At 42.7% G+C, this 13,303-nt stretch overlaps 1 protein-coding gene across 5 annotated transcripts in view; it reads left to right on the forward strand.

Moving 5' to 3' along the window:
- The window catches only part of EFHC1 (EF-hand domain containing 1), a 172,269-nt gene that overhangs the window by 77,439 nt on the left and 81,527 nt on the right, over positions 1-13,303 (forward strand). For all 5 annotated transcript variants that reach the window (XR_008654342.2, XR_008654341.2, XM_063632143.1 and 2 more), the window contains one exon: positions 8,548-8,835. Coding sequence is in view for 3 of the 5 variants with exons in the window: in XM_063632143.1 (XP_063488213.1) it covers positions 8,548-8,835 (288 nt within the window). In the remaining 2 variants the exon portion in view is untranslated. The remainder of the gene's footprint in view (positions 1-8,547; positions 8,836-13,303) is intronic.

The following is a 13,303-nucleotide window of genomic DNA, read 5'->3' on the forward strand; positions in this document are numbered from 1 at the left end:
ATTATGATGTTTTCCTGTTGGACAAGCCTTTTATCATTATATAATGTCCCCCTTTGTCTTTTTAAATTGCTGTTGCTTTAAAGTTTGTTTTGTCTGATACAAGAATAGCTACTCCTGCTCACTTTTGGTGTCCATTTGCATGGAGTTTCTTTATCCACCCCTTTACCTTAAATTTACATGAGTCCTTATGTATTAGGTGAGTCTCTTGAAGGCAGCAGATGGTTGGTGAATTCTTATCCATTCTGCAATTCTGTATCTTTTAGTTGGAGCATTTAGGCTATTTACATTCAACATTAGTATTAAGATGTGAGATACCATTCCGTTCATCATGGTATTTGTTGTCTGTATACCTGGATTTTTTGTTTTTTGTTTTTAATTGTATTTTTGTTTTATAGGTCCTGTGAGATTTATGCTTTAAAGAGGTTCTGTTTTGATGTGTTTTGATTTGTTTCAAGATTTAGAGCTCTTTTTAGCAGTTCTTATAGTGCTAGCTTGGTAGTGGCAAATTCTCTCAGAGTTTGTTTTTCTGAAAAAGACTGTATCTTTCCTTCATTTATGAAGCTTAGTTTCACTGAATGCAAAATTCTTGGCTGATAATTCTTTTGTTTAAGGAGGCTAAAGATAGGGCCTCAATCCCTACTAGCTTGTAGGGTTTCCTGCTGAGAAACTGCTATTAATCTGATAGGTTTTCCTTTATAGGTTACCTGGTGCATTTGCCTCACAGCTCTTAAGATTCTTTCCTTCATCTTAACTTTAAATAACCTGAGGAAAGTGTGCCTAGGTGATGATCTTTTTGTAGTGAATTTCCCAGGTATTCTTTGAGCTTCTTGTGTTTGGATGTCTAGAGAAGTTTTCCTTGCTTATTCCCCCAAATATGTTTTCCAGACTTTTAGATTTTTCTTCAGGAATGCTGATTATTCTTAGGTTTGGTTATTTAACATAATCCCAAACTTTTTAGAGGCTTTGTTCATATTTTCTTATTCTTTTTTCTTTGTCTTTGTTGGATTGGGTTAATTAGAAAACCTTATCTTTGAGCTCTGAAGTTCTTTCTTCTGCTTGTTTGATTCTATTGCGGAGACTTTCCAGAGCAGTTTGCATTTCTATAAGCACATCCATTGTTTCCTGAAGTTTTGGTTGTTTTTTATTTATGCTATTTCATTGAAAAAAAATTCCCTTCACTTCTTGTATCATCTTTTTTATTTCCTTAAATTGGGCTTTGCCTTTCTCTGGTGCCTCCCTGATTAGCTTAATAACGAACCTTCTAAATTATTAGGTAAATTAGGGATTTCTTCTTGGTTTCAATCGATTGCTGGTGAGCTAGTGTGATTTTTGGGGGGGCATTAAAGAACCTTGTTTTGTCATATTACCAGAGTTGGTTTTCTGGTTCTTCTCATTTGGGTAGACTCTGTCGAGGGAAGGTCTAGGGCTCAAGGCTGTTCAGATTCTTTTGTCCCACGGGGTATTCCCTTGATGTAGCATTCTCTCCCTTTTCCTATGGATGTGGCTTTCTGAGAGCCGAGCTGTAGTGATTGTTGTCTGTCTTCTGGATCTAGCCATCCAGCAAGTCTACCAGACTCCAGGCTGGTACTGGGGGTTGTCTGCACAGAGTCCTGTGCTGTGAGCCATCTGTGGGTCTCTCAGCCATGGATACTAGCACCTGCTCCGGTGGAGGTGGCAGGGGTGTGAAACGGACTCTGTGAGGGTCCTTAGCCTTGGTTGTTTAATGTACTATTTTTGTGCTGGTTGGTCTCCTGCCAGGAGGTGGTGTTTTCAAGATAGCATTAGCTATGGTAGTCCGGGGGGGAACAGGCAGTGGGTGGGCCCCTAGAACTCCCAAGAGTATATGCCCTTTGTCTTCAGTTACCAGGGTGGGTAGGGAAGGACCGTTAGGTTGGGGCAGGGCAAGATGTGTTTGAGCTCAGACTCTCCTTGGGCAGGTCTTGCTGTGGCTGCTGTGGAGGATGGGGGTGAGGGTCTGAGGTCAATGGAGTTGTGTTCCTAGGAAGATTATGGCTGCCTCTACTGTGTACTTCAGGTTGTCAGGGAAGTGGGGGAAAGCCAGCAGTCATAGGCCTCACCCAGCTCCCATGCAACCCAAAGGTCCAATCTCACTCCCACTATCCCGCCCCTCTCCAACAGCACCAAGTCTGTTTCCAGGCAGTGGGCGAGCAGGGCTGAGAACTTGCCCCAGGCTATCTGCCTCCCAGCTTCGAAAGCAAGTGGGGCTTTCGTTCTTCCCCCACCTGTGGAATCTGTACACTGGATTCATACCCTCTCCCGAGTTCTGGCCAGGAGACTTCTCGATTGGTTCAAATTGTTACAAAGTTCAGCTGGAGGTTCCCTTCTTCCTGCGGCCTTTTCCCAGTGCCTCTGGTTGCCCTCCCCAAGTACCCCTGTGAAGCAAGGCAGAAATGGCTTGGTAGGGGACCCCAGCGAGACCATAGGACTTTTCCCACTGCTTCCTCTACCCCCGTATTTCACTCGGCTCTCTGAATTGACCCAGCTCCAGGTAAGGTCAGAATCTTCTCCTGCTCCTGTAATCTAGATCTTCAGGTTCCTCAGTGGGGGTGTGTGTTCGGGGGCAGATGATCTCCCTTTCCCACTTCCATAGTTTGGGCACTCACAGTATTTGGGATGTCTCCTGGGTCCTGCAGGAGCAATTTGCTTCCTTCAGAGGGTCTGTGGATTCTCTCTGCTTTCCTAATTTATTCCTGCAGTCATCCTGGAGCAAAAGTTCACAGTGCGAGCCTTCACACGCTGCTCTGCCCATCTGAGTGGGAGCTGCAATCTAGTCCTGCCTTCCATCTGCCATGATTCCAGGGAAACTTTCCACAGAGCTTTTCTACATTAACGCTTCTACCCCATTTATTCTTTGTGGGAGGAGCACAGAACTCTTAATTCTGTTCTTAATAAATAGATAAGTGCCTTTTAAAAATTAACAATCAGTTAAGTAATTCTTTTCAGTTAGCATATTCTTTACCTGAGACCTTACATATATATATATATAAAACAAGACTATATATATATATATATAAAACAAGACTATATATATATAAAACAAGACTATATATATATATAAAACAAGACCATATATATATATATATATATATGTATGTATCTCCTTGCCTCCCATTCTGAGGCCAACTTCCTGTTGCCATAGGCATTTTCTTTTTTTTTTTTTTTTATTAATTTTTTTTGCATACAAAAACAATAAACATTTTCTAAAAATACATACAAACAAAAAGATGCGTATCAAACATATTAGGAAGGTTGCACATGGGAAGTCGGGGAATAGAAATGGGGGTGGGAGTTAAAATAAATGAGAGAGGGACTTTATATGGATCAGTGATAATAACTCAATCCTCTATTTGACAAAGAAGAGGGAGAAGGAAGAGGAAGAAAAAGAAAGTGGGATAAAGGATCAGAAAGGGAGGAAAATAGAAAAAATTAGAGTATGACTCCAGGGTAGACCTGTTTTGTTGTCATTGAGTTGGTTGGTTGGTTTGTCTGTTGTATTCTTCATGTTTCGCCAAGTTGGCCAGACTGGTCTCGAACTCCTAGCCCGAAGTGATCAACCCGCCTCGCCCCCCAGAGTGCCGGGACCACAGGCGTGAGCCACCACGTCCAGCCCCCACATTGCTTCTGGCCTCCGTGGTAGACCTCCCAGATGGAGCGGCCAGGCAGAGGAGCTCCTCACTTCTACCCAGACACGGGGCGGCCGGGCAGAGGGGCTCCTCACTTCCCAGACGGGGCGGCCAGGCAGAGACGCTCCTCACTTCTTCCCAGACGATAGGTGGCCGGGCAGAGGCGCTCCTCACCTCCCAGATGATGGGTGGCCGGGCAGAGGCACTCCTCACTTCCCAGATGGGGCAGCCGGGCAGAGGCGCTCCTCACTTTCCAGACGACGGGTGGCCGGGCAGAGGCGCTCCTCACCTCCCAGACGATGGGTGGCCGGGCAGAGGCGCTCCTCACCTCCCAGACGATGGGTGGCCGGGCAGAGGCGCTCCTCACCTCCCAGACGGGGCGGCCGGGCAGAGGCGCTCCTCACTTCTTCCCGGACGGGGCGGCCGGGCAGAGGCGCTCCTCACTTCTTCCCGGACGGGGCGGCCGGGCAGAGGTGCTCCTCACTTCCTCCTGGACGGGGCGGCCGGGCAGAGGCGCTCCTCACCTCCCAGGCGATGGGAGGCCGGGCAGAGGCGCTCCTCACTTCCCAGACGATGGGTGGCCGGGCAGAGGCGCTCCTCACCTCCCAGACGATGGGTGGCCGGGCAGAGGCGCTCCTCACCTCCCAGACGGGGCGGCCGGGCAGAGGCGCTCCTCACTTCTTCCCGGACGGGGCGGCCGGGCAGAGGCGCTCCTCACTTCTTCCCGGACGGGGCGGCCGGGCAGAGGTGCTCCTCACTTCCTCCCGGACGGGGCGGCCGGGCAGAGGCGCTCCTCACCTCCCAGGCGATGGGAGGCCGGGCAGAGGCGCTCCTCACTTCCCAGACGGGGCGGCCGGGCAGAGGCGCTCCTCACTTCCCAGACGGTGGGTGGCCGGGCAGAGGCGCTCCTCACTTCCCAGACGGTGGGTGGCCGGGCAGAGGCGCTCCTCACTTCCCAGACGGGGCGGCCGGGCAGAGGCGCTCCTCACTTCCCGGACGGGGCGGCCGGGCAGAGGCGCTCCTCACTTCCCAGACGGGGCGGCCTGGCAGAGGCGCTCCTCACTTCCCAGACGGGGCGGCCGGGCAGAGGTGCTCCACACCTCCCAGACGGGGCGGCCGGGCAGAGGCGCTCCCCACCTTCCAGATGGGGCGGCGGCCGGGCAGGGGCTGCAATCCCAGCACCCTGGCAGGCCAAGGCAGGCGGCCGGGGGGTAGAGGCTGCCGCGAGGCCAGACCACGCCACCGCACTCCAGCCCGGGCAACACCGAGCACTGGGTGAGCGAGACTCCGTCTGTAGTCCCACTACCTCGGGAGGCTGAGGCGGGCAGAGCACTCGGCGTGAGGAGCTGGCGACCAGCGTGGCCAAGATGGCGAACGCGTGCCTGCATCCAAAGGAGAAAAGGCAGGCAGCGGTGGCGGGCGCCGGCAGTCCCAGGCAGTCCGCGGCGCGGGCAGCAGCAAGCCGAGTAGATTGTAGTGTGGGCCAGAGAGGGAAAGAAAGAAAGAAAAAGAAAGAAAGGAAGGAAGGAAGGAAGGAAGGAAGGAAGGAAGGAAGGAAGGAAGGAAGGAAGGAAGGAGCGAGCCATAGGCATTTTCATGCCCACCAATGTTAGAAAACAGATGGTTTGGGAACATGGCTGTGGCCACAGACTTGATCTTTGGTTATCTTCTCTGTGATTCTCTTCTCACTCCTTCGGTGAGTTGTCCAGGTTCATGGCTTGAAATGTCCTCTTTATGATGATAAGTTGTCCTCTAAACATATGTATACATAAATGCCTATTTGACGTCTCCTCTTGAATGTCTAATAAATATCTCAAATTAAGCATATCTAAAACTGAATTCCCAATTTTGTCTTCTTACCCCCCAAATCTGTTCTGCAGCAATCTTCAGATCAATTTGATAGTAATTCTATTCTTTCAGTTGCTTGGCCAAAAATATTTGCATTATCCTTGAATGTTCTGTAATATTTACTTCTTCCCCTAAACCCAGTCCTGTAGTATAAATTACCCCCTGCAGTATACAACTTGTGCTGTCACTTAAATTCAGTAAGTCTAAAATCAAACTCACCATCTGCCATACCCAAATTATCTTCTCCTTATGTTTACATTTCTATGGGATCACCACTATATCGCCAGCACTGGGTTTTCCTCAGCACCTCATCTGCTTCCATCTTCCCACTTCCTTACTGTCAATCCAGTCAGACTTCTGCTTTTCCATTGCTGGTAATTAATTACTGCAGACCTGGACTATTGAAGGGGCTTTCAGTCTGATTGCCATGCCTAGTACTTCCTCCTCCATCATAGCCTGCATACTGCTGCTGGGTTTCCTTCCTCTGCTTCTGTTATTCCTACTGCTTAGAAGCCCCCCTTGTATCCTCTGCTGATCTAAAATCTTTCACTCTTCAAGTCTAATACGTCTCTTGTTTCCTCCTAGTTAAGCTTTCTCTGACCACTTTAGCCCACACAGGTTCCTTCTTGGAACCACGATAGCATTCGTTACCTGAGAAGTAGCAAGATGTGTGGAGAGAATATTGGGTTGTGAGTTAATAGTCTGAATTTTAGTTCCAGTTCTGGCCCTAACCCCTTACATGGCCTCAGGCAAGCCACCTTACCACCCTGGGTCTCAGTTTCCTCCCTTATAAAATAAGTGGGGTTGGGCTAGCTGATCAGTTCAGCTTTAACGTTTTATGTATTTATAAATATATGGCTCAGATACAGGCCATTTTATATATGAATCACTATGATCATGTCCCCCCTTTCAGTTCTTTGCAGTTGATCTAAAATGTTACTTCAACATTATCTGTCCTTTGCTTTTACCATGTTATTTTTCTCCTTCAAACATTCCACTGCACTTATCCATTTTGTCCTTTTACTATGAGTTTTAAGGCCTTCATTATATTCACATTTCTCCTATGCACTTGTATGCACTTGCCAGTTCTCTTGGTTTTTATCTTGTTTTTCCACAGTAGTTACGCTACCCTTTTGTTTTTTTAGCAACAGTGCCCGTGTATAGAATCATTTCATCTTTCCATTTATCAAGCCATATTTGTGTTTCATTTAGGATCTTCTTGATTTGTTCCTCTTATTCTAGCAGAAGCTTGGGTAAACTATCTTGCCTGCTTAGAATCCCATTCTAATACTTTCTCTCCTTGAAAAGACACATTAAAAACCGAGACAAAATAACAGAGATTGAAAAATCCCAAAGCATGTTAACATATGCTTTTTATAATATTGTTTTATGCTTTTTATTTTTTAGTTTTTTGAGATGGAGTCTCACTCTGTCACCCACGCTGGAGTGCAGTGGCGCTAACTCAGCTCACTGCAGCCTCCACCTCCTGGTTTCAAATGATTCTCCTACCACAGCCTCCCAAGTAGGTGGAATTAAATTTGCCCACCACCAAGCCTGGCTAATTTTTGTATTTTTAGTACAGACAGGGTTTCACCATGTTGGCCAGGCTGGTCTCAAACACCTTAACTCAGGTCTGCCCGCCTCGGCCTCCCGGAGTGCTGGGATTACAGGCGTAAGCCACCGCGCCTGGCATGTTTTATGTTTTTTAAATGTGCAATCTATATATTGATACCATTTTGACTTCACATTGATGATGATGCTCCCCAGAGGACCAATGGTTTGCTCGATGTAATATATATGTTCCTGAGCACAATGAGGGTATTTACACATCTTTTAGAGATTCTATAGTGGATTGATGATGAGGGTATGTACACACCCTTCAAAGATTCTATAGCGGATTGATGATGTGAAAGTCATTCATATAAAGTCTATAATAATCAATGTAATTAATATACATTTACAAAGGACTACACTTCTAAAGAAGTGCAATTAAGCCTTCATTTTCAGTTTGAAACCAAAAATCGCAATCTTACCCAAGATTTTTTACTCTTCCCAGAAGTTCTGGGAGGGACTTCTGACATGGAGGTGAAGCAAGTAGAGTTAAGTCCTTTAAGATGTATTCTCACCAAGGAACATATGCAATAAATAATTTATACACATTGTGAGTATTTAAAGCAGATGTCAACAAACTTTTTCTGTAAAGGGGCAGTTAGCATATATTTTGGCCATTGCAGTGGTTTTAGTCTGCAAAGTCTGCCACAACAAAATACCACAGATTGAGTGGCTTAAATAATAGAATTTATTTTCTCACAGTTCTGGAGGTTGGAGATCCAAGATCAAGGTGCCAGCTGGTTTGAATTCTGGTGAGGGCTCTCTTCCTGGCTTGCATACAGCGGTCTTCTTGCTGTGTCTTCATGTGGCCTTACCTTGGTGTGTACATGTGAGAGTTAGGCGAGGGAAGTAACTCTCTTTCTCTTCTTCTCTTCTAAGGCCATCAGTTCTATGGGATTAGACTTAAAAGTGGCATACCTCTATCCTTAAGATCTCATTTAACCTTAATTACTTCCTAAGGATCCTGTCTCCAAATGTAGTCACATTGAGGGTTAGGGGTTCAACATAGGAATTTTGGGGATGAGGAGGACACAATTTAGTCTGTGTATCTCTGTCACAACTATTCAACTCTTCCCTTGTAATGGGAGAGTAGCTGTTAACAAAAAAGCGTAAATTATTTACATAATTATTTGTGGATTGAAAATTTAAATTTTTATAATTTCCATGTGTTATGAAATATTTTTTAAAAATTTTTAAACCATTTAAATGTGTAAAACCCATTCTTAGCTTGCAGGTCATAAAAAAAACAGGTGGCAGGTTAGGTTTGTCCCATGGACTATAGTTTGCAGTGTCTGTAGTTTTAGAGTATCAAGATTTACAGGATAGGAGTGATGAGTGTTAAAATCTCCCTGTGTGGTTCTGTTTTCAGGAAGGTACTTGATATTTTTCAGATGACTATGACAAGCTAATAGTACACCATTTCTCCTTTCCTTGCATGTTATAGGTACTGAAATTTGATGCCTATTTCCAAGAAGATGTTCCTATGTCAACTGAGGAACGGTATAGGATCCGTCAAGTGAACATTTACTATTATCTAGAAGATGACAGCATGTCTGTCATAGAGCCTGTTGTAGAAAATTCTGGAATCCCTCAAGGCAAGTTAATAAAACGCCAGCGGCTAGCCAAGAATGACCGGGGTGACCATTACCATTGGAAAGACCTAAATCGAGGAATAAACATCACAATTTATGGCAGAACTTTCCGCATTGTTGACTGTGACCAATTCACACAGGTATAGCATATATTTTTGAAAGTTGTGGGGTCTGAGGCATCATTCTAATTTATAGAAGGATACATTTCTTTTATTAGGGTAAGGGGAGGACATTGGTAATCTGTTCTGCATGAATTATTATGGTTGGCTAGGTATTTGCATGTGTGTATGTGCTAATATGTGCCAACACCAGTAGTAACATAATTTTTTCAGAATGGTATTAATACTTATTGACTCAAAATCAAACTCTCATCATAGCTGAATAATTTGGTAAGAAATCAGGTTAAAATGGCAGTTCAAACAGGGAGTAGGGGAATAGCACCCCTGCTGGGATGGAAGTATGGAAGAGGGATTAAACGTTTTATCTTAAGTGTGAGTTTACGAAAATAGCACTACTTCTATTAGCAGATATGAGCCTAAAATTTTTTGTGTAGCTCATATATTTTTGGTAAATGATACTTGCTATATTCTAGGAAAGCTTACCATCTAAAGAATTTCTGAAATAAAACCATTTTTAAATGAAAAAACCTCTTCTATATGTAAAAAGTCCTCTACTTTCTTTATTTCATGTTTGGATTTATTTTACTATTATTATACTTTAAGTTTTAGGGTACATGTGCACAATGTGCAGGTTTGTTACATATGTATCCATGTGCCATGTCGGTGTGCTGCACCCATTAACTCGTCATTTAGCATTAGGTATATCTCCTAATGCTATCCCTCCCCCCTCCCCCCACCCCACAACAGTCCCCGGAGTGTGATGTTCCCCTTCCTGTGTCCATGTGTTCTCATTGTTCAATTCCCACCTATGAGTGAGAACATGTGGTGTTTGGTTTTTTGTCCTTGGCGATAGTTTACTGAGAATGATGATTTCCAGTTTCATCCATGTCCCTACAAAGGACATGAACTCATCATTTTTTATGGCTGCATAGTATTCCACGGTGTATATCTGCCACATTTTCTTAATGCAGTCTATCGTTGTTGGACATTTGGGTTGGTTCCAAGTCTTTGCTATTGTGAATAGTGCCGCAATAAACATATGTGTGCATGTGTCTTTATAGCAGCATGATTTATAGTCCTTTGGGTATATACCCAGTAATGGGATGGCTAGGTCAAATGGTATTTCTAGTTCTAGATCCCTGAGGAATCGCCACACTGACTTCCACAATGGTTGAACTAGTTTACAGTCCCACCAACAGTGTAAAAGTGTTCCTATTTCTCCACATAAGTTTGGATTTTTTAATACAAAGGAAACTTTTCTTAAAGTTACATGCATAGAAGATATAGATGGCCTTTCTTTACTACAAAGTGTAGGAATTAGGAAGTCAATTCCAAATTTGTCTTAGTTAAAAAAATATTTCTAGCAGCAAAGATACAGTTTCTGAAGTATTTCATGTCCTTATTCCAGGATACCTAGTGCCATATGTGACTAATTTTTACCATGCACTGAGCTCCTATGAATCCATTATTGTTTTCATTTAGTGGTTTGTTTAACAAATATTTATTTGCATGCCTGCTTTGTTCCATGCACAGTTCTAGGTGCCAGATGTAAGGACTTGCCCCTATAGAGGTTCCAATCTTTTTGGAGGAGATAAACAATAGCAAATAAATAGATTGGTTATATGTCAGATGATGATAACAGCAATGGAGGAAAATAAAGCTAAGTAAAGGGAATGGAAGTTGAGGGGCTCTTTATAGAGCCAGATCAGAGAATGCCTCAGTGGTAAGATGACATATGAATAGAGGCCTGAAGGAAGTAAAGAAAGGAGCCATGGCATCAGTGCCATTCCAAAAGAATAGAGAAAAATAGCTTCAAAAGTAGAGGTGCTAGACCATCTTTGAGATATTCTCCCATTCCAACATATTTTTATCTCTTTGCTTTTTAGGTGTCTGAGGTCTTCTATGTCATAGGCAGTTTCACAATTGTACCAACAGTGAGAAATGATAAAATGTTATCTAAACATAAATGTATTAACAATTATTTTTACAGTTGTGTTTTCATAACAATTATTTTTACAGTTGTGTTTTTATGGGCAATTTGAACATTTGCAAGTTAATCACTGAGCATTTGACCTAATCTATTTATAGTCGGTTCTCATTATTCACAGTAATTAGGACTGTAAAGTCACCACAAACACTGAATTAGTGAATACTGAACCACTGGTCTTAGAGGAAATACAGGGTTAGGTTCCTACCAATCTCTGGCCACATTTTTGTCAACTGATCAATACATAAGTTTGATTTATGTATGTTTCTGTTTAAAGACACCTTATTTAATATATACGGTTGATTCATTAACATTAAACCCACACCCAACAGCACTATAACTCATGTCTCAACAAAGCTTATCTAAGACATGCATTTTCTCCATGAGGTGTGTTACGGTCTTCTTGTGCTTAGGAACACTAAATAGCACTTCAGCACTAGGCATTGGGACCCTTTAAACAGCAAAATCACCAACAAAAAACACAAAAATGAAAACAATCTGGCACCTTCATGTATATGTATCACATTTTCTTTTTCCAGTTTACTATTGATGGGCATTCAGGTTGATTCTATGTCTTTGCTATTGTGAATAGTGCTGTGATGAACATACTTGTGGATATGTCTTTATGGCAGAATGATTTATATTCCTTTGGGTATATACCCAATAATGAGATTCCTGGGTCAAATGGTAATTCTAGTTCTGTTTTCAGGTCTTTTAGGAATCACCACACTGCTTTCTACAATGGTTGAACTAATTTATACTCTCATCAACAGTGTATAAACATTTCTTTTTCTCCACAACCTTGACAGCACCTGGTTTTTTTTTTACTTTTTAATAATAGCCATTCTGACTTGTATGAGATGATGTTTCATTGTCATTTTGATTTGCATTTCTCTAATGATAATGATGTTGAGCTTTTTTCTTCATATGCTTATTGGCCGTGTGTATGTCTTCTTTTGAGAAGTGTCTGTTCATGTCCTTTGCCACTTTTTAACGGGGTTCTTTGCTTTTTTTCTTGCAAATTAAAGTTTCTTATAGATGGTGCATATTGGACCTTTGTCAGATGCATAGTTTGCAAATATTTCTTTCCCATTCTTTAGATTGTCTTTTTACTCTGTTGATGCTTTCTTTTGCTCTGCAGAAGCTCTTACGTTTAATTAGATACCATTTGTCAATTTTTGCTTTTATTGTGATTGCTTTTGGTGTCTTTGTCATGAAATCTTTGCCCATTCCTATGTTTAGAATGGTGTTGCCTTGGTTGTCTTCCAGGGTGTTTATAGTTTTGGGTTTTACATTTAAGTCTTTTATCTATCTTGAGTTGATTTTTATATCTGGTGTAAGATATATGGCTAGCATATGGCTAGCAGGTTATCCCAGCACCTTTCCCCATTGCTTATTTTTGTCAACTTTGTTGAAGATCAGATAATTATAGGTGTGCAGCCTTATTTCTGAGCTCCCTGTTCTATTCCATTGGTCTGTGTGTCTGTTTTTGTACCAGTACCATACTGTTTTGGTTATTGTAGCCCTGTAGTATAGTTTGGAGGCAAGTAACATGATGCCTCCAGCTTTGTTCTTTTGCTTAGAATTGCCTTGACTATTCAGGCTCTTTTTGGGTACCACTGAATTTTAAAGTATTTTTTTCTAGTTCTGTGAAGAGTGTCATTGGCAATTTGATAGGAATAGCATTGAATCTGTACATTGCTTTGGGCAGTATGGTGACTTTAAAGATATTGATTTTTCGTATCCATGAGCATGTAATGTTTTTTCATTTGCTTGTGTTATCTCTGATTTCCTTAAGCAGTGTTTTGTAATTCTCATTGTAGAGATCTTTCATCTCCCTGATTAGCTGTATTCCTAGGTATTTTATTCTTTTTGTGACAGTTGTAAATGGGATTGTGTTCCTGATTTTGCTCTCAGCTTGGCTGTTGTTGGTGTATAGGAATGCTGGTGATTTTTGTATATTGACTTTGTGTCCTAAAATTTTGCTGAAGTTGTTTATTAACTTAAGGAATTTTTGGGACGAGGCTCTGGAGTTTTCTAGATATAGAATCATGTTGTCTCCAAACAGGGATAGTTTGACTTTCTCTCTTCCTACTTGGATGTCTTTCATTTCTTTCTCTTGACTGATTGTTCTGGCCAAGACTTCGAATATTGTGTTGGATACAAGTCGTGAGAGAGGGCATCCTTTTCTTGTGTCAGTTTCCAAGAAGAATGCTTCCAGCTTTTCCCTGTTCAATATAATGTTGGCTGTGGGTTTTTCATAGATGGCTCTGGTTATTTTGAGGTGTGTTCCTTTAATACCTAGTTTATTTATTTATTTTATTATTATACTTTAAGTTATGGGGTACATGCGCACAACGTGCAGGTTTGTTACATATGTATACATGTGTCATGTTGGTGTGCTGTACCCATTAACTTGTCATTTACATTAGGTATATCTCCTAATGGTATCCCTCCCCACTCCCCCGACCCTACGACAGGCCCCAGTGTGTGATGTTCCCC

This window comes from Symphalangus syndactylus, chromosome 23 (assembly GCF_028878055.3).
Source record: "Symphalangus syndactylus isolate Jambi chromosome 23, NHGRI_mSymSyn1-v2.1_pri, whole genome shotgun sequence".
Taxonomy (NCBI): Eukaryota; Metazoa; Chordata; class Mammalia; order Primates; family Hylobatidae; genus Symphalangus; species Symphalangus syndactylus.